Source organism: Protopterus annectens, chromosome 9.part0, assembly GCF_019279795.1.
Source record: "Protopterus annectens isolate FY-2018-M chromosome 9.part0, PAN1.0, whole genome shotgun sequence".
In the NCBI taxonomy this organism is placed as follows: Eukaryota; Metazoa; Chordata; order Ceratodontiformes; family Protopteridae; genus Protopterus; species Protopterus annectens.
The window spans coordinates 211,118,518-211,133,751 of NC_056743.1; the positions used below are offsets into that span (position 1 = coordinate 211,118,518).

The 15,234-nt window shown below is 35.5% G+C and overlaps 1 protein-coding gene across 1 annotated transcript in view; it reads left to right on the plus strand.

Moving 5' to 3' along the window:
* The window catches only part of ANO9 (anoctamin 9), a 567,237-nt gene that overhangs the window by 385,961 nt on the left and 166,042 nt on the right, over positions 1 to 15,234 (plus strand). Inside the window, exon 14 of the mRNA XM_044082760.1 lies at positions 1,679 to 1,776. Within this exon, the coding sequence (XP_043938695.1) occupies positions 1,679 to 1,776 (98 nt within the window). The remainder of the gene's footprint in view (positions 1 to 1,678; positions 1,777 to 15,234) is intronic.

Sequence of the window (15,234 nt, forward strand, 5' to 3'; positions counted from 1 at the left end):
TTTATTTCTTTAGTTCTATTTTCTTCTCGATTGCAGCGTTTGTGAATCCTGTTTGTTTTATTCTTCATGATGTTCTTGGTTACATGTCTCGGATGCACGCTACTTTGTAAGTAATGATTTCTCCAAGTATTCTTTCTATATAAATCAAAATTCAGGAATCCTTGATCAATCAAACTGATACTGACATCTAGAAAATTGATGTTGGATCTAGAATATTCAGAAGTGAATGTAAGATACGAAGTAGTTTGATCCAAGTATGTATGAAATCTCGTGAATTGTTCTCCATCTCCTTTCCATAGGATAAACAAATCGTCTACAAATCGACCATAGAATAAGATATGTTTTTTCCACGGATTATTCCTACTAAGAACAAAGTGTTGTTCCCAACCTACTAGAACTAAATTGGAATAACTATTTGCACAGGGGGTACCCATCGCAACCCCCCATTTTTGTAAATAACAGCTATTGCCATAAGTAAAATAGTTGTTCTCCAGTATTAGTTCCAGCATATCACAAATAGTTCTGGTTTCACTGGCTGAGATCTTACTGATAAGTACTTGCTCACTGTCTCAACACCAATGTCATTTGGAATACTAGTAAAAAGACTGTTTATATCTAGAGTTGTCAGTAATAGGTCTTCTTTGTCAACTACATTATTCATAACACCATTCAATTTTTCCAGAAAATCATCAGTATCCCTTAACACAGAAGTGAAGGAGCTTAAGATCTGTTTCAATTCCTTCTCTATGTATAGGGATAAGTTCTCAGTGGCCCATCTTCATCCTGAGATAATTGGACGTAGGGGAGGGTCTGTTAATGCCCATGAAAATAAATCAGAAAGCCATGTCAACATGGTAAAACAATTTATTAACTATAAGAGGTTGTTGTTTAGCCAAGCTTATTACTGCTTTCAATTGATCTGAGCCAGAGTAACTAATCCTGGATAGCAGACATCCATGCTCACAGACACAGTCACACACACACAGAAACACAACCCACTGCATGAGCACCCCCGGACAATTAAGAGGATCACCGGTTCACTTACAGCATGTCTTCTGGATGTGTCAGGAAGCTATAGCACCAGATGACAGATACGGGGATGACATGCAGACTTTGCACATAAGATAGCCCTACAAGGAACTGAGATTGAGAACCAAGCAATGTGAAGCAGCAAATAAAATTGCTTTCTTGCTGCCTATGGGAGCAGTTGTGAGGTACTGAAATGTTACAACTACATTAGCAGTTTTATATGGGACAGCTGCATTAGAAAGATTTTATTTTCTTTGATTAGAAGATTTCTGTGGGAGCTCATTAAGTGTGGTCTCTATAAGAGCACATTGAGGTATTCTCTGCCCTGTGGCTTAGACATGTCACAGAGTCAGGAGTTGTACATGTAAGATGTTGTACATTTACTTCTATTTATGTGGTTCTTAGCTCTGTAAATTGTATACCATATCTCAGAAATTTGTCTTGTTCTTTGATGTTGCCTAAACCTGTGAATTTCTGAGTTAAAATAGAAGAAAAAAATATTTAAAAAGCAGTTTTCTTTTTTTTTTCTTATTCTGGACACAGTGCAATATTTCAGTATATATGCAAGTTTAGTAGCATAAATAGAACATAATATGGTGACTCTTGGTGCTGAATGTCTTGCAATTAGTTTTCTTCTGTTTCCTTACAGTGTCATCCAAGTGGCTGCATCACTGATCTGTTCATTCAATTATGCATCATCATGGTCCTCAAGCAAACAGTGAATAACGTTTTTGAATACACAACTCCGTAAGTCATCACAATTGCGCCTTAATATTTTTGAAAACAGATGTGTAATTTCTAGGAGGAACAAACTGAGGCTGAAAGTAATTCACATGATCCATAATAATGACATTTCTTTACAACAAACAGTATTTTCTACATACTGCACACTAACAGTCTCAGAGAAATGACGGGAAAATGATATTTTAATGTTGTACTCACTGTATTATTTCTCAAATGGCTAAAAGTTTATAAGATTTGTCTTTATGATATTTCCATTCCTATGATGATCTGCAGCTTAATTCATGCAAAGTACTTGGCTATACTAGTAGTTTTACAAAGTTTAGAGAACCATGTTTATCAAATTAACCTTGACTGTAAATCTATCTCATGAAATACTGGCAGTCTTTGTTAGTTCTATTAAACAATGGCAATAGTGCACTGCTTTTTGTTTTGATATGTTTCAAGGATACAAACTAGTATAATTTATAGCATCATCATCATCACTGTTGGGTAACTGTTTTTTTTTTTTATTTTATTTTTAACTGTGTTGCTCATAAGTTAGCTAACTGACTCTTGGGTTTACTTTTTTTTTATTTTTATTTTTATTTTTTTTTATTTTTATTTAACATTTGTTGACCGGGAAAGTCCGACTAGGTTCCACAGAGCCTGTTTTCAGCGGAGGCCCGGGGAGAAATGCTCTAGATGCATGTCTTTGGAATGTGGGAGGAAACCCACGCGAACACAGGGAGAACATGCAGACTCCACACAGAAGGCACCCCAGCCGAGAATCAAACCAGAGAACCTCTTGCTGTGAGGCGACAACGTTAACCGCTGCACCACTGTGCCGCCCACATTTACCTTTGTGATTCCCTACCATTTCAGTATTACTTTCTCCATTTAGATGTACTATCATCATTGTAATCATGCTCTACCTCAATTTTAAAAAGTGAAGTTATATTCTCCAAATATTATCTCTTACACAGTTTGAAATGCATGTATCCTGATATGCTTCAATCTACAACCAGACAATGGTTGTTTTTAGGGAATAGTTAGGTAAATGGCAATCCTTAAAATATTTGCCCCTAAACCATTCAAACTGAATAGTCAATGCTGGAGCCTCTATTTCTTTATTCAGTGTCTTATAGAATATTGAGGGTTGCTCCCTGTCTCACTTCCTGCACGATTAGAGACCTGAATACATTGGGCATCCTCTGTCTCTGCCATTCCAATATCTCCACCAGTACTTAGCCCATTATCATTCACCTCATTCTGACAGTCTGGTGGATTATACCTTTTCTTTATTTCATTTCACAATTTGATAATAGTGTAAATGAACTGATCTACAGACCTTTTTCAGTCATGGCCTGGGTACAGAAGTTCAACAAACCAAGCAACACTGATACTGAACAAGTGTTTAATAAAACAAAGCTTTCAGGTCAAACAAACCCCTGATGAAGGGTTTGTTTGACCTGAAAGCTTTGTTTTATTAAACACTTGTTCAGTGTCAGCGTTGCTTGGTTTGTTTCATACTGCATTCAGTCTTGGTTTTATTAACTAAGCTTTATTCTGCAACTGTTTGGCTTTTTACAGAAGTTCAACAACAGAAGTCAAGTGTACAAAGTGCATTGAATCTGAATTTGTAATAAATCATTATACAAAGTACAGAAAATTTGACTTGTATAAATACTGCTATGTTACAATTTTATGTAGTAAGAAAAGGTTGCATGAATGATGTAGTGTAAAAGGGTTGTAATGTATATAGGATTATAGGAGGTTACTAGGCTATTGGCCCAGAGGGGTTCCCTATTAGCTGATTGAAGACGCATTCTATAAATGCGTCTTGATCAAATTTTATAGTGTGAAATGGCAAAATACCGAAGCGGCATATAAGCAAATTCTTTCCCTGGGAAAGAAATCGCTTGGCCGCCTTCAGTATTTTGCCTTCTTCGTTACTGTAGTGTGGTCTCGGAGTTGGTATATTTAAGTAGGGGGGGTGTGGAGGCACAGCCCCCCCCCACGTTGGGGGTGTGAAGCCCCCCACATTAAAAATAGTTTGCAGTGTGCGTATGTTGTGTGTGTGTTTCTCAGAACAGCGATTTTTTTTTTCCCTTGGGAAAAAAATCACTGTTCTCAGTGTTCGAGATTGTAAGCTTTCACTTACGTGGGGTCGATGATTCAGCAGTCGCTTTTCTAAGCATTCGGTGATTCAGTATAGACCTGCCCTGGGGCCCTTATAAGCCTAGCCAAGAGTTTAGCCCATGTTTAGAAAAATCAGCACCCAATGCCCCGGTCCAGCAGGGACATGGGTGGAATCCTAGGGTTTTTTTTTTTTTTTCCCATCCAGTTATCCAGGTTGTGCTTAAAGAGGTACTCTGCTTGATGTGGAGAGGGAGTCTGTTCCATAGATGGAATCTCTGGAACACAAATCTCTCCCGCCAACAAGTCTTGTTGATGTCACAGACCAGGTTGAGGCCGCACATGTGGGTTACTTAAGTGGAGCTTAACTTGCAGATATGCAGCAGTCCCATCAAGGTGGGGTCCATGATTGCCTTGTATGCCATACAGAGGTCACCTCTGAGGAGTCTGTATGAAACTGAGTAGAGGGGTAGAACTTTTAGCCTATCTGTTTATGGTAGATGTTTGAGGCCCTGGATTCTCCTGGTGAGAAACTTCTGTGGTTTCTCCAGTTGCTGCATCTGCTTTGAGAGGTACATGCGAAAAGGTGCGTTGTACTCAATAATGGGCCTTACAAGGGAAGAATACAGGGGTGTTATGACCTCCTTGTCCCCAGATGAGATACCCTTACTTATGAGGTGGGCCATGTAGAAGGCTTTCTGTACCATGGAGGCAACATGGTGGTCAAATGTCAGGCTGCTATCAGCCTGGGTGCCCAAATCCCTCACGACTGATTGAGTGCTTAAGATATTGTTATTAATGTGATAATTTGGGGGGACGTCACTCTCCCCAAAGGAGATGATGATGCATTTTTTGGTATTCAGCTTGAAGCCATGTTTCTGGCACCAGTCATTTGTCTGAGTGAGTGTCTCTTGGAGGATGTCCACATCACTAGGGGAATTGATGACAGCACCCAGCTTGCAGTCATCTGCAAACTTGGTCAGCCATAGCCCACTGGTTTTGGCCTACACCTCAGAAAAGTATATCCCAAATAACAGAGGTCCCAAGACCAAAGCCTGAGGTATGCTGCTTGTTACGGGTCTACTGCTTGTGGTGGCTTCCCGTCTTGACTATGTGGGTTCTATCAGTGTGCCAGTTTGCTACCCATCTGGTAGCATATGGATTGATGCTTAGTTGAGAGAGTTTATCTATTATGCCCGAGTGGGGAATAGTGTCAAAGGCTTTGGCCAGGTCAAGGTAGCCAGTGTGCACTGTCTTCCCCTTGTCCATGGCCTTGATGACGGTCTCAAAGAAGTCAACCAAATTTAGTAGAAATTACCTCCCCTTAATGAAGCCAAACTGAGAGAGATCAAGTGTTTGGAGGTTGCCAATGTCCTTGTTAATGAGGTCCATGATAATCCATTCCATGGACTTGCAGATCAGGCTAGTTAGGCTGATGGGTCTATAATTTCCCAGATCGTTGGATGCCTCCACCTTTGTGTAAAGGTATGACAGTGGCTGTCCTCCACTCAGCTGGGATGAAGCCAGTACTCAGTATTTGGTTGAATAGGGTGCCGAATGGTGCTGCAAGTTCCTGCCTGAGTTCATGTAGGATGCAGGCTGGGATGTTATCGGGTCCCATGGAGGCTGTATTTTTTGCCTTGGAAAGAGCAGTGATGACCTGTTCCCTAGATATAAGGGGAAAGGAGCAGGTACTAGGGATGTCCTGATTTACTGATGGGGGGACAGAGGGGTAAAGTTTTTGTTGAATCTGTCAGCCAGCAAGTTTGCTATATCTACGGCATTTGTATATGTGCAATATGTCTAACATCTTGATATAGTAAGAATCACAACTGTGTATTTATATGGAGTTAGAATTAATATACAGTTTTTGCATATAAATAATGTAAAAGGCTGATTATAAGTCACAGTGAGTATCTGCAGTAATAAGCTGCAGTCATTAGCCAGTGACTCAAAACCAGTCTCAGGCGTACAAATGTGGACACACACATGCGTATGCGCGCACACACACACACACACACACACACACACACACACACACACACACACACACACACACACAGAGGATTGGGCTGGGATTAGCACTTAGCTTGCTTGCAAAAACACTACGATTATTCAGAAAATTTGAACTGAATATGGTTTAGTTATGTTTACTACATCAGAAAAGAACATTTGTTTCCTTTATGTACAGTTTATCACTATTTTGCGCAGTTGATATAATGAATGGTTGACAAGTTCTTTTTAATTTATTTTCACTAAAATGTTAACATAATGATGAAAAACAATATAGTGTTATTTACAATAACATAATAAAAAGAGACTATGTGCTAATGCATTCTCATATTGTCTACATATAAAACTTCAAAATTATTAAATTATTATCTGTAATTGCTTAAATTTTGTCCAGTTTTCACATTCTCTCTCTCATTTGATCTATTACAGTTTCCCTAGAACAAACTACAGTGGCTAAGTTGGCAAAATCATTAAAATTAGGTGCGTTCTCTTTTTTCCAAATCAGTGTTATTACTTTTCTTGATATTGCTAATAAGGTCATTAATAAGGGGTAATCTTTTGATGTTATAGAGGAGGGAATGGGAGCATTAGTTAACATCAGTGACTCTGAACTAATGCATGTATCAGACCCCATGCCTTGCAGACAATTTTGAAAGTTGCTCCAGTGTTTCCTTTATTTTTATCACATCTATAAAACTATGTGATACCAGTCAGCCTTTAGCTACATTTTAAATCTCCAAAAAGAAGACTCAATTGAGTTATTGATTTTATTTAATGTATATGTTGTACTGTTTAATGTATATGGTGTAATAAATACCCTTTTTAAATATTTCCATGTAAAGATCTTCCAATAAATCAAAGATGAAATAGAGTTAGCTGTTTAACTATTTACATTTAACATCGGTTTTATCATTTAAATTATTTTTTGATAAGTTACCCCCAAATTTATAATTTTAATTAACGTCTAAATTTAATTTTGATTTATCTTGGACAAAGATGATTTAAAATCTCATTTACCTTCTAAAAATACAGAGGAAAAGTTGAATATCTTACAATTCTCTGCAGTGGCAGCTGGTGACTTCAAATCAAAGGGGGGCTACAGGAGACAGCTGAATGGGTGAGGCAAATGGGATGGGATGCGGTCAACTAGAAAGGGCCAGAGCTATGCTCAAAATCACAACAACTGGAACTTTAATTAAATATGCTGCCATGGGTGCCAGACTGTCATTACGAGAGTCCAAACAAGACAAAATGAAGTGTAGAAGAAAAAAAATATTTCAATGCATTGGTTGCATGACAGCTTACTTAATATCTAGATGGAAACAAAAATGTTGAGGCATGAAAAAATAAATTACTTTTTAAATACATTACTGGAATGCCAGTCAAAATCAAGTACAAGAAAAACAAGCAGCACTCAACTCAAACCACTTCTCCTTGCTCTGCAGTTCTAATTATAATTTGTATTCAGCTTTATAAAATTACCAAGTAACATGCTGAAAGGAGCAATCTCTGTGATACTCCCACTTGTAAAAATGTTTCTTATCCATAAAAGACCTGCTGCCTGACAAATATCTACTTGTTTCATGGGGGAAAACATGATCAAAGTAAAAAATAAACAGCAAACAAAAAACAAGCTCAAGATAAATTGCTTAAAGGATTACTGCACAGGTTATGGACTACACATGATAGATTGGCATTCTGTTTAGTTTACGGGTAAAGCCTGCAAAGATGACTGCAAGTCTCCAACAAATGTAATGAGCTTCTTAAAATACTGTAATCCTGTCCTTTACTATAAATACTGTCATATGCATTTCAATACCCAAGGCTTATATGTTATCTAGTTATGTAAGCATTCTCTGCATGGCAACAACAGAAAGGCTTTCAATGTTGGTAATTCTTTAACAGTATGCTTATTAAAGCTTACTTGCATCTTACAATCTCAGACAGGCTTACCTGATGGTCATTAAAGCATTGCTACTTAAACACAGAGCAACAGGCAATTTCTGAATAATAATAAGCATTAATCGCCATATAAGAATATGACAGAAAACCAGAACATTCTGCAAAATCAAGGACAGATGAAAAGCCACTGTAGTACTTGTGTTTACCCTCGATGGGGGGATACTATGCACACTTCCACTGCATAACTGCTCCTTGCCTTGCTTGGACACATCCAGAGTCACTACATGGGGGAGTGGGGTGCAACAAATATATCAATTTGAAATGTCTCTTGCTGACTGTGTTGGCCCTGACATGTGTGTCATACCTCTCAACCTCAGAGCAAGAAATCTGGGCAAAGCCATACGTAGAAGTGGGACAAAGGCCCAAAAATAAGGGCAATTTTTAAATACTGCCCTTATAAACTTAGAAAGATAATAGAATAGTAGGTCTTGCATTAATATGAATTTTCTAAAGGGTATGAAATCTGAAACTCAAATGTCTGTCATTATATTCTAACTTCAGTCTTTAATGATTTAATGATTTGCCACTATTTGCCAGGAAACCATAATTTTATGAAAAATGCAGCTGGGAACCTGTCAAAGAAGGCACACATTTTTAATTAGTACTGTTAACTTGAGCAGCTGACAGAATCATAACAGGAGACCATCAAACACCTTAGCAGAAGGTCCAAAATCATAGCACTTAAAATGTACTTATGTTGAAATTCATGATCCTGGGGCCTGGGGATATAATGGATAATTTTTTCTCTCAGGGAGGTGCTACCATTAAAGTTAAGATCCATTATATAAGCCACAAAAAAATTAGCTCGACACTGTTGAAACTTCCAACTGTTTAAATATAAGCCACATTTATTTTTTGCACCTTGTAGAAAGTGCAAGTAAATTTATGCTACACACATGCAAGTAGAATGTTAATTAAACCTATAAAAAAGCAAAGTATGAGACATTCCTAAACAAATTAAATTATGCCATCTTCACATATCCAGAAATACCCTCCACATATGCAATGCTGAAGGTTAGTGTTTTTGAAAAGAGCATGGTTTACTTTCAGCTTCACAACAGCTATCAAAATGTAAAGGTTGTACTAATGTTCCTATTATATGTAAAACATGCAAATGACCACTGTCATAATTGCTGCTTACTAGCTATCAGCCTTTTTTACAAGAATCAGGAACAAATCCAACAAATAATGAAGGCAACACCCCAGATTAGAGACAGATTTTAAATATTGCACTTAAGCTTCTAGAAGAACAAGCTTTGCAATAGAATGCATCTTCTGAAGAGAAGAGACTGTGTGTGTGTGTGTGTGTGTGTGTGTGTGTGTGTGTGTGTGTGTGTGTGTGTGTGTGTGTGTGTGTGTGTGTGTGTGTGTGTGTGTGTGTGCGTGTGTGTGTGTGTGTGTGTGTGCGTGCGTGCGTGTGCACCAGCAGGTGTCTAGGCACATACAGAAAGGGTACAGGAAACAAAACAAGTGTTTACAACTGCTTTGTATGGATGTGTTTCCTTACTTTCCTAGTAGAGAGGTAAACAACCTTCAGCCATGCTGCAGTAACTAATGTAACTTAAATAAGAACCAACACGGTCACCTACCTCAATTTTAAAGTTAAAAAAATTAGTCTAGTGACTGTCCGTCTGTCTCCCTCTAATAATATCACACACACAAGGCAACCAGGCAAGCTAAAAAAGTTCTTTTTCAGCAACGGTTAACTTGTGACTCCTCGTAACACCAGCAACAAATCAACTGTGCTAGTAGTACTGTAACTGTACTGATTGTTTCTCGCTCTCTTTTTCGAGAAGAGAGCGAGAACCAATCAGTAACCATCCAGGCTGTCCACGTCATGTATGTGATTGTGGACGTGGCAGTCCGATCCCCTTCCATATTACTGTGCGGGTTAAACCACATAGACATCTGGGCATCACACTGATGCCTTCTTTCCTTAATCTAGACTGCTTTTACAGCAGTCCAGATTTAATTTACATAGATTAATTTAAAAAGAAAACTGGTACTCGGTGAGGATGCACAGTTCAAGTTCTGGGACTTTGCAAGTTGGACTCGCTTAGAGCTTTCAGCCATCTAGACAGCTAGTAACATTTAAATAAATAATATATTTTTTACTGTTGAAATGTGCTTTTCTTTCTCCACAGCTGGGGGGGCTGCAGCCCGATAGCATGAGCCACTGCTAATTGTCTGTTGCCTTCTCATTTATCAAATATTTTATATTATATTGCGAGTTTTTTTTACGTTAATGTGTGGGATTAGTATCCTATTTACTTATAATCTCATTAAGTTTTGACAATTTCATACCATGAAAACAATTAAATCAGTAAATATTGTTTTTTTTACTTTTTAATCTTAATATCTGTTTTATGTTGGTGATTGGAAAATATAATAAAACCAATTTTGAAACTAAATTTTTATTAAAATGTAATTGACTTTATTAATTAGTATATTTATTTGATTTTTAGAAGAATTTTCCATATAATATTTCAATAGACATAAAAATCTGTATACTGTATCCAGAGCTTGAAGAGAATGAATTATCAAGATATTTTTACAAGTAGAGGTGTACATTGTTTTCTCATTGAAAATTATAAGTATCATCAACCCAAAGTAAATAAAAAAAAAGTTGTGACAGAAGAGGACTGAGAAGAATTGAATATATTTGGAAAACCAGTCCGCTCTCTAGTCCATGCACTAGTTTGATTTTAAAGGATTTTATGTTATGTTTAGGGCATCATAAAATTTTTAATAATATTTTGTTTAATATATGTATAATATCAGCCTTTGGAGGCAAGGATATAGATTGACATTAATAAACATAATATATTATTCAATCAACCTTCAAATGAAGAGAACAGTTTATGCCATTTATTAATTATCAGTTCTACATTTTCCAAGTTTTCATCTATGATTTGGCCAAGATTATCATTGCAAATATAAACCTAAGTATTTAATTCTGTTTCTTACTACTTCAGTATTATAATAGACTATAGAAATATTTGACTTATTCTGATTCAGGATTTCTGTTTTATTATAACTAAATTTCATTTTGGAAATTTCTTCAAAATGTTCAATTAATTTAAGCAACTCAGTAGAATATTTGACTGTAATTAGGATATCGTTTTGCAAAAAAGACCTCATTAAAATTAAGCCATCAACTTTTTCATCATTTTTAATATATTCTGAAAAAGGTTCAATGACAAGGAGAGGGGAAGGGTATGACCCTATTTAGTTCCTTTTTAATATCCAAACTTTCTGGTAGAAAAGGATCAATTTTAATAAAATCTTTTGATTGTGTATAAACATTGCTTAACACTGTTATAGCTTTATCAGGAAATTCAAGCAATTCTGATATTTGAAACAGGCATTTCCTTTTGACACTATCAAAAGCCTTTTCCATGTCAAAAGCTATGAAACGTAACTTAGATTTATTTACATTAGCATAATTAATAACTGTTAACATTTTTTTTATTTTCTTGAGGTTTTTCTGTTTAATATGAAACCAGTTTAATTACTATCTATAACATCTTTCACTGTGTCTTTTAATATATTCATTATTATTTACATATATATGAGTGCCTTCTGTGTGGAGTCTGCATGTCCTCCCCACATGGGTATTCGAAAGACATGCGTAAATGGGTGTGCCTTCTTTGAAGGTTGAACGTCGAGCTGGCACCTCGGCGTTCTTGAAAATCTACTGCCAATCATTAGCGGACCGGAGTTCCGCTGTGGCGACCCCTAATCAGGAAAAGCCGAAAGACAACAACATTTACTTTTATATATATATATATATATATATATATATATATATATCATAATCTGTGCGATAAGCAATGAATGAGACATTTTTCAAAGTGTCTGTGTTGCTTTAAGATTGAGGTTATTAAAAAATTCCATGAAGATTATATTTATGTCTTGTATTAATGAGCAAACATTATTAAATGAACTTAACATATCATTATGAAAACGTTTATATACTTCCAAAAACATACAACACCATCATGACCTGTGGCATTATTATATTAAGTTTAATTTGTTTTTTAATTTCAAATGCGGAAGTATGTTTTGTAAGAGTTCTAATATGTTCTTCGAAATTTTTTATTTTAATATTGTTAACTAAGAAACATCTATTTTTTATTACCTGGATCTAAACCAATTACATTACGTTGTTTTAAAATAATTCTTAAAGAGCATCTAATTCTGTTGACCTTGCTCCAGTGTCCTCATTTATTATGCATTTGATTTGGTTAGCTTTGTTAAAAAAGCTTAGGTTTATTAGCTAATCTATGTAAAGCTTTTAGTGTTTAAGCATATGAATTTACTATTACCTTTTCTAAAAATCTGTTTTGTGCATTAACATGTCTGTATTTATTTGCTGTGTCGTTATTTAAGTTATATCTTTATCAGTATTTCGTAGTTTTTCACCAGTTAATCTCTAACATGTTTTTCAGTGTGTTATGTGTTGATCATTTAACATGTCAACTATTCATTGTACAGTCATGTGTATACTGATAATAAAATAATATGTATCCCATTTTCTAAACAAAGTAGTGTCCTTCATTGTGGGTATTAAAGGAAAACTATGTACACAAAAGCTTCACAAACCGTTGAAAAACAAGAAACGAGGTGATACAACTGGATTATGCCCAACTTAAACCACAAGCAGTTACAGATGTCAAGTATTCTTTCCTTTTTAACACACTTTCTTTATTTGTGTTTTCGGAAACGGCTATGCGTTTCCTTCTTCAGAAAAAAGCAGAAAACAAACAGACATTACAGTGACAGCGTTCAGCCCTTCCTTTTAAAGCTAAAAAGCATCATGTGATGCTAATGAAAAAACATTTCAATTCAATTATTAATTAATTACTTAACTTAAAAGTTCCCAACCAATCACAAATGAATATTTGGTTGTGGTCAATGCAAATTTATTAAGGAAGGAACTAGTGCCCTAATTAATAACACTAAGTACAAAATTATAGGTAAATTCAACTGTAATACCAGAGCAATAGTGTATGTAGCAACTTGCACAATGTGCCATGCGTTTTACATAGGAAAAACGGAGCGCAAGTTAAAACAGCGCATTTATGAGCACTATTATGCAGTTGCAAAAGGGGACACTAATAATGCACTTGCTTGCCATATCTTGGAATTTCCAAATCATAAGTTTGTCTTTATGGTGTTGAAGAAAGTAGAAGACGCTTCTTACGTCGGACCTTGGCAAATTGTTTTGGAAATACAAGAATTATATTGGCAAATTAGAACTGGGGCTACATTTTCCCCAGGTCTTAACGACCACGTTTCTATTACGTGTTTTGAAAAAGCTTGCAATTAATAGATAAGTTGGTCTTGCTCATTGTATTATATGTTGAGGTGTAGATTTATTGTAAGTGAGTTTATATTATTGTATTATCTAATGGTTTAGTGCTACATTATTGGTGGTAACATAGTATGTATTTATTATATGTTTTTTTGATTAATTTTATATTTTTTATAGGTCGATTAAATGGTCAGTTATAAAATTGGTTAAATGCGCCATTTAGTTAACGCATTTAAATAGTCACATATTTCATTATGCAGTTGTTAAGAATAAAAATTCATCAGAATAAAAATTCATTATAATAGTCTAATTTTAAGTAATGAGTGAGGCTTTTTAAGTGAGTATGTTACCTCACGATCAGTACAATTGTATAATTTTATTTATTCATTTTTTAATGTTGTTAATCTTAAATTAGTAGGTAATATTGATACAATGTTTAAAATTCGTTTTCATTGTTTAATAATGAATTATATTTAGTATAGCATTATTAGCGACGCATCGCATATGGAATGTTGTGCATTACTTTTGTTTAGCAAAAATATACATTTGTGATTAGTCGGGAACTTTTAAGTTAAGTAATTAATTAATAATTGAATTGAAATGTTTTTTCATTAGCATCACATGATGCTTTTTAGCTTTAAAAGGAAGGGCTGAACGCTGTCACTGTAATGTCTGTTTGTTTTCTGCTTTTTTCTGAGGAAGGAAACGCATAGCCGTTTCCGAAAACACAAATAAAGAAAGTGTGTTAAAAGGAAAGAATACTTGACATCTGTAACTGCTTGTGGTTTAAGTTGGGCATAATCCAGTTGTATCACCTCGTTTCTTGTTTATTAAAGGAAAACAATAGACATTTCAGGGTACAGAGACCACTGCCACTCAGGTAGTCCATTAGTACTGAATAATACCCACAATGTCTGGCATTATTACATAATTTGTTAAAACTGATGCTCATAAAATATTGTTAGCAATAGATTTCATTTTCAAATGGGACAATTTTCTGTATGTTCATCAGTTCCACGAACCTAACAAACAGTGTTTTTAATTTTGAAGTATACAATTTCACTGTAAGCATGAATGCACTGTAGTTACATCTGCCTAGGGCATGACTGAAAAAAAATTCAGGTGGCTAACCCACAGTTCTAACTACCAAATTGAGAAAAAATATGAAGTAGATGGACTGACAAACAGATTCATCTAGCTTATTATGATCGGTCATTTCACCTGTTTTCTCCACTATAGATATTTGCCTGTATCTTCTTGTACATTTTGCCAGCCTTCCACAGTCTCTTTGGCAGTCCTCTATTCTCAATGACAAGGGTTACTTTTGACCTTTTAGTATCCATGCCTAACGCATAAGAACAAGGGTCACTAATTTGTGACCAGTGTCACAGATATGGACAGCCCATTTACATGGTCAGGCTAACAAAATATTTATTTTTGATCATCATCCACTAGCTGAATTTTTGCACCATTTCTTAGCAGAAAATGTATTTAAGATTCCACATTATTTCCCTTAAATACTCATAGTATGTATAATAAAATTTCAGAACTGTATGCCTGGATCTCCCCCAGTAAACTAGATTTTTCTTGCCATAAAATTGGGGATATGATGAAAAATATTTAAGGGAACTGGCAGAGTTTGTGTTGAGTAAAAGAGATACAGATTATCCCCCCCCCCCCCATATTGAAAGTGCCATTTGATTCCTCTAGAGTTCAGAACAACACAATTCCCAGAGGGGATACAAAAGTGTATTGCAGTTTAGACATGTCATTGGATAGTGGTGTAATATGGGAAATTATACAGGAAAATTTAAAATATTAGAAAGGAACCAGTAATTATATAAGACTGTAGGTTCTCGTCCACAGTTTGTATACAAAAATCAGTATAATTTAAAGTCCCTGTTATGCAGGGACAATACTAATATTAATGTAAATAATGGAATTTGAATGACTAACAAGCCTAATGGTATGCATAAATGTGGATAACATAACGCTTGTAGATTTATTTTAGAAGGGCCCCATGTCAAGTTTGAGTCATTTGTCTTATATCATTA